The sequence below is a fragment of the Meleagris gallopavo genome, chromosome Z (assembly GCF_000146605.3).
Source record: "Meleagris gallopavo isolate NT-WF06-2002-E0010 breed Aviagen turkey brand Nicholas breeding stock chromosome Z, Turkey_5.1, whole genome shotgun sequence".
In the NCBI taxonomy this organism is placed as follows: Eukaryota; Metazoa; Chordata; class Aves; order Galliformes; family Phasianidae; genus Meleagris; species Meleagris gallopavo.
In genome coordinates this window covers 30,564,324-30,570,690 of record NC_015041.2, presented here as the reverse complement: position 1 = coordinate 30,570,690, position 6,367 = coordinate 30,564,324, and the positions used below count along the sequence as shown (strand labels likewise).

General features: G+C 36.5%; 1 protein-coding gene across 1 annotated transcript in view; it reads right to left on the bottom strand.

Annotated features, from left to right (window-relative positions):
* Window positions 1-6,367, bottom strand: part of ADAMTSL1 (ADAMTS like 1) — a 159,578-nt gene that overhangs the window by 85,160 nt on the left and 68,051 nt on the right. The window contains exons 6-8 of the mRNA XM_031557287.1: window positions 5,290-5,494; window positions 3,948-4,095; window positions 706-790 (exon numbers count right to left, since the gene is read on the bottom strand). Of these exons, the coding sequence (XP_031413147.1) occupies window positions 706-790; window positions 3,948-4,095; window positions 5,290-5,494 (438 nt within the window). The remainder of the gene's footprint in view (window positions 1-705; window positions 791-3,947; window positions 4,096-5,289; window positions 5,495-6,367) is intronic.

The following is a 6,367-nucleotide window of genomic DNA, read 5'->3' as shown; positions in this document are numbered from 1 at the left end:
AAGGGGAAAGGGTAGGAAAAGGGGAAGGAGAAGGGGAAGGGATTTTCAGTCTATGTAAATAGGTCTATCTGTTATCCAAAAGAATCCACAGCAGGAAGAAGAGATAGATACTAATGGGATACAAGGTACTGACAGATCACTCTTGCAAAAGTGGCTAGGAAAAGACTGTTAAGAGTCTAGAAGAACAAGGAGGGGAAAATCCATGAAAGAAGGTAAGTGGAAATACAGCATACAAACCAGAGCTCTGGGGTTCTAGTTTATTTCCTGTTAAAATTAATTCACATCATTAACTGATATTACATTATTCCTGAGGAGGATTTCTTCATTGGCTGCCCTGTATTTTACCTGTTACTACACAGGAGTATTGTGACAATAAATAAAGGTGCTGAACACTGAGATACAGTGGTAGTGGGGATTGTAAAACTAATTCAGGCAGACAGAATCTTATTGTAATACCACTGTAAATGAACTTAAATAAAACATAAATGTATTTGTTCAAATTCAATGCGCATTTGTCTTCTTAGACTCTGCCTCTTCACATCTAAATATGACACAGCCTTAAGTCCTCTGATTTCCATGGAGCTAGATTTGGCCTTTATCCTCTAATAAGAAACAAATATAATTTCAAGAGACCATGTCAGTTCAGCACAGGCTTCAGATCCTCATCTCACACGTGCCTGCTGTGAAAATTTTTTTAAGACTTACGAAGGTTCTTCGGACACCACTGCTCCTTCTTCCAGCTCTTGAGCTTGTTTGTACCACGGCAACTTTGCTTCCACGGGAAGTTTCTCTACAGAACAAATGCAAGTATGTGAAAACAGAAACCATGCAGCAGCAATGCTCCCATGTGTGCCAGCCTTTGCTTTTTCACTGAGTGTGCTTGGAATATACACATGCCTCCTTTCACATGGAGGTTGAGCTCAAGAAGAGAAAGGAGAGAGACGGAATTATGGAATTGTTACTATGTAGTTGTCAGCTGGATTATAAAGTTCACAAGATTAGTTATATGATCAGATAGTTACTTTACAGATGATGCAACTGGGCTACTAAACTGAAACTTTAGCAAGTATTTTTCAGAGCGATACTTAGAAGTGTAATGACCTCCATTGATGCTTTGAAGGCAAAATATATAAAATACTTGTGCTTATGCTTGAATTTTAGAATTTCAGAGGATGCCTTAATCCTGCTTTTGATAGATGTCAAAAAAGAAGAAAATCCTGATTTGATGAGTGATACCCCAAAAAAAGAGAAACTGTAATAAAATGGTCAAGCTATACTTTTTAACTTTATCAGTTCATCAGCTATGTGGATTTAAAAAATGAGCTTGATACTTTTTCTGTCATTTCTGATGAAAAACAGTGGGGCTGCTTTTTCTCTCGTCCAGGATATGCACACAACATAATGAGTTGCTCTGTTCTGGGGAGTGCAGGACCATTCAATTCTTTCAGCCAAATTCTGCTCTCATGCAGTGTCAAAGCAGAGCATTTCAGCTGAAGGCAGTGGAGCTGTTTTAACTCTACAGGGGCATAACGTAAGAGCAAATTTGGCACCATAATTTGAAAACAAGCTCTGCATATTAACAAAATATTTCGGGTCAGAATAAAGAGAAAGACACAAATACAGCAGAATGAAACTCAGGACACGGAAGAGAACCAGGACCAGGCTTACTGGCCACTCACAAACCACCTAAACCTTTTTGACTTAGGTAATGTGTAGATTTGTACTCATCAACAGGAAAGATTAATGTCATTCAGAATATTTAAGATTTTTCAATAACTTCATTGTGAATAAGAAGGAACCTTTCATGCATGCACATGAAATTTCCAAACTGTTAGTTTTATCACAGAGGAAAAATGATTAACAACTTGATTTCACAGCTACTGCAACTTTTGTCAAGTAAATTTTCTTGGAGTAAGATGTTAACTGAGGAAAGAAGGGACAGCAATTTAATAACTATGCATCTCTCCCAGAAATATCTTGCCAAGTTCTTACTCTAATATATTTACTAGTGCCATTTGAGGATGAATATTTGCCAGCATTGCTCTTAGTTCAATCTATATTTTACCACTTTTGTTATCCAAAATATGTAGGAGATAGTTCTATTTATATGCACTGTAGCCCACTTTATGAGTTTTGGAAAGCCAGATATTACTTCTATGCTTTATTTCCTCAGATTCAAGTACTTGTAAAAAACAAAAGCTCTCACGTACAGTTGTCTGCTATGTGACTCTTTAAATAACTTTTGTTTTTTAAAAATGTGCATTCAGCAGGAGAGAGATAAAATCAATTGCCATCTATGCTGTAAAATAATTTGGAGGATGAGAAATGCTGATGTTGTATAGGCTGCTTTGACAAAAAATGAGTGAAATTTACTCCTAATATAAGCAAATGAAGAACTTTTAATTTTAGAGATTAAAGTAAAATCTCTACTTTTATAGGAGAGTATAAAAACAATAGAACCTACATTTTACAGAAAGTTTTATTAAATAAATGCACATTCTCAATAAAAATTGAAAATTACTACTTAATCTAGGGTTATACTGTATTTTCCCATTATTGTTGTAAGATAAAGTGCCTCAGTACATGAATAAAAGAAAATGAAATAAATTACATCAATTATTTGCATTCTGGTTTTCTTTTGCAAAGAGTGTTAAAAAGAGTATTCCATATGTTTTATTTTGCTATTTCGATCAGCTAAGAACATTGTTTTCCTGCTTTATTTTATTCCAGGTATGGAAGGAAAAAGCAAACTAAGACTAAAACATTCAACAGAATTGAGGTACTTTACTACAACAATTAAATTTAAATTTAAATTTATAATGCTAGATTCAAGACATAAAAAAGGACAAACTTCCATCACACAAATAGAACAATTTGTATTAGAAGAGACCTCTGGAGACCATCTAGTCCAGCTCTTTTCAGAAAGTATGATTTAGTTTTCAGGTACATGTATCTTCAAATATTACCACTTGCATTATGGGGGAAAAATTACAGAACCAAGATGAAAACTAAAATCAAATCCTAGCAACATACCATGTTTCATAAAGAGCTTTCCATCCCATGGGAGAAAGTGGAAGAAAGTGAGAGTCGTCTCTACTCAGACATTAATGATGTTATGTATTGCAAAGGGCAGCACAAGAATTGGTAAAGATGACAGTCAGTTGCAAGAGTGTACCTCCAGAAAACAGCCATGTGGAATTACTAGACAAATCCCATTGGAAGAAATGTCTTGACAGATGCAAGCAAACCTTCCTAGCTGGTCTTGCATCTTCCACATTCCCTAGGCAGAACTCATTTGTGGGTGGTATGCATCATCTGGTTTTCAGCATCTTAATGCATTTTGCTTACACTGCATGCTGCAAGCAGACAGCAGCTTTCTTTGCATGGGTTCTGAATGTGATAAATGGATAAAGCCTCACAGATTCAGCTGGTTAACTGAGCGCAAGGCCACTGCATCTCTAGATGAAGCTCAGTCATGATAGCAGAGCCTTTTATTCATCCTGAGATGCAGACTGAGTGAGCTCACATCCTTCAGCAGAGCACAGTGCAAAATACCCTTTGCTTTCCTGAGGGCCAGCATCTGAGTTTTGCAACTTTGGTAATTGGCAGATCAGTGAAGTCCCACACTCCAGATAAACTGGTACCTTGCAAATTGACAAATTTGTCTGTCATAGGACAGTGAGCACAGAAATTAAAATTCCAAATTTCACTTTTCCATCCTGGATCATCATCAGGCCACAGGTCACACTTATTTCAAATAATAAATGCTCATAATATTCACCAAGATATCGATTCATTTTTCAAAAGAGACTGATTCTTTTCTTATGGTGGAGTTTATGTCTCTAAATTAGGGAAATTAAAATCACTTACATTTCTGTAGTCCAGAAATTTCTGTAATTTAGTCAGCATACAGACACAAAAATTCGTAAGAATCTTTCTCTCATTACCTTTGGGTTTGTAACAAGGAGTGGGTACGATGCATTCCTCTTTTATGTGTGGCTTTGTTTTAGAGCTACAGCCTCCTGTATGCATCCCCCTGTGATCAATGCAAAGGACCACACGATATCTGAGCCCTTGTCCACAGGTCACAGTGCACTGGAAAAATAGAAGAGGAGAAATGAAGGAATGATTGCAGTATGTTGTAGGAGCAATACATAAAAAAAGAATGTGCAATAGAAATCACAGGGCAAAAGGTGATGCAGAAACACCCAACCATGTTCATGTACTATTCATTATATTTAGCAGTTATGGATAAAACATAAAATCGACACAAATATTTGCCTTTTTGTTCTGCACATATACTTGGCTGGGACTTTTAGCCTCTGGAATTCTTATGCTGTGCCACACTCTTAGGACTGGCTACTTGGCTTGTGGCCATCCATCCCAAAATGGATATGCTTAGTAACACCCTGTCAGCTTCATCTAGAGCCACTCTGCTTTGCTTGGGCAAAGTACTGAAACTTATGTGTTAAGAGAGGTGACACTCAGCTATTTTGGAACATGGCACCAAACAGAATGGGAAACTATTCAGGCTTTCTTCCCAAAGACACTTTCTTACGTCTTTTTTCATTTATTTTTGCTAAGGTACATCACTCTTTTCCCCATGCGGGTTGTTTCAAAAGTGGTTGAACGGGTCAAGATCAAACCTAGCAACCACTGGGAAGGTTTATGGATAGGACCAGCGTTACTTTGTTCTTAGATAGCTGCTTGTTAAACACTTTGCAATCAATAAAGAACACCTAATCTGTGGATAAAATAGCTTAACTTCTAAGAACTCATCTCACTTGTAGAAAAATTAGGGTGGTGAGAACCCGAATTCAAGACTAAAAAAACAGGCATTTTTTTGCAGGAAAAATAAAGGAGACTCAGGGACAAAGAATAATAAGCATAAAAACCCAGTCACTTATGGATTTATAACTTTCTAGAAAATTATTAGAAATTTATGGCACAATTTTTGGTTGAAAAGTTATAGGACACATGCTGTTACCTGATTATGAACAGCTTACTGCTTTTGTTGTGTGCATTTATGTTCTCAGCCTATTCTTAGTAGAGGATCACTAATCAACATCAAATCTGATTTATTTTTCCATCATTTTCCCTAACCTTGTTAAATCTTATTAATTCACAGCCTTTGCATTTACTTTGTATTTAGACAAATAGTGTGAATTGAAACAGAGAAAGAAAGATAATAAAAGTTTCTAATTCAACGAGCTCACTAAACTATTATTCTCTGCATTGAAGATATGTTTTCAGTATACAAAACACAAAATCATCAAAGTGAAACATTACCGGTGACCATTCCTGAGCAAGCCACTTTGGGCAGTCAAATATATTGCAAGGTTGGACAAGAGGCATCTTTGGAGTGTACATGCATTTCCATTCTTCCACGGGGCTAATATGCCCTTGAATGTCTTCCTCCACACAGGAGACACTGCGGCTTTGAATGCCCCCTCCGCAGGATGAGGAGCAGGCAGTCCAGGGTGTACTTTCCCATCTGGGAAAAAGCAAAATGTGACAGAGAAGAGTCAACAAAAGGAACCCGATGCTCCCATTACTGGCCCCATAAACGCATAAACTGTTACCTGCAGTTGTTTTGCCTGTACTTCAGATTACCCTCAGAAAAAATTACATGTAAGTGGTGATATCAACAAGGCACTCTGATGGGTGCTATCTTTAATTTACCAACTTAAATGTGAAACCTCCTCTCTACACTAACTCTATGACTACTAATTTTATTATAATCTCTTTTATTTAGCTGATGTAATTATCGTATTTTCCCAATTTGTCACATTCTGAGAAAGCTTTGTTACAAATTACTACAAATTACTAGAGGTTCAGTCTGTTCCTGAACTTATTACGTTACTTTTGCTAGAACAGGCGAAAAATAGCAGTGCTTCGTTCAGGTGAAAAAAGTTATGGAGAAAAAAAAAATAAGAAGATTGGAGGAAATTTTCAAAGAGAAGAAGAAGCTATATTGATAGATGGATAAATAGATGGATGGATAAATTGCATAAGCCTTGTCTTCTTAGACCTGAAGCAGGGGGAGGAATTCAGACACCATCTTTTCTCAACAGGTGCCATTTGAACATTGTAATGACAAATCCATATGGTAACATGTATGCTCCAAAAAGCCATGAATAAGAGTTTTTTTTTTCTCCTCCCACAATGATGCATATACAATAATGTATGTATTGTTTTAAATGCATATATTTCTGTTTGCATAAAATGCAGACTGGTATTTCCTTCCTTATATTCAAGCTGCTGTCACAGAGAAGATCCAGGACCACTGTTACAATAGCTATGAGTGAGGCTATTCTTTTTAACAAGGAAATTTGAAAAAAATGTTTGGAATATTATTTTGGTCACA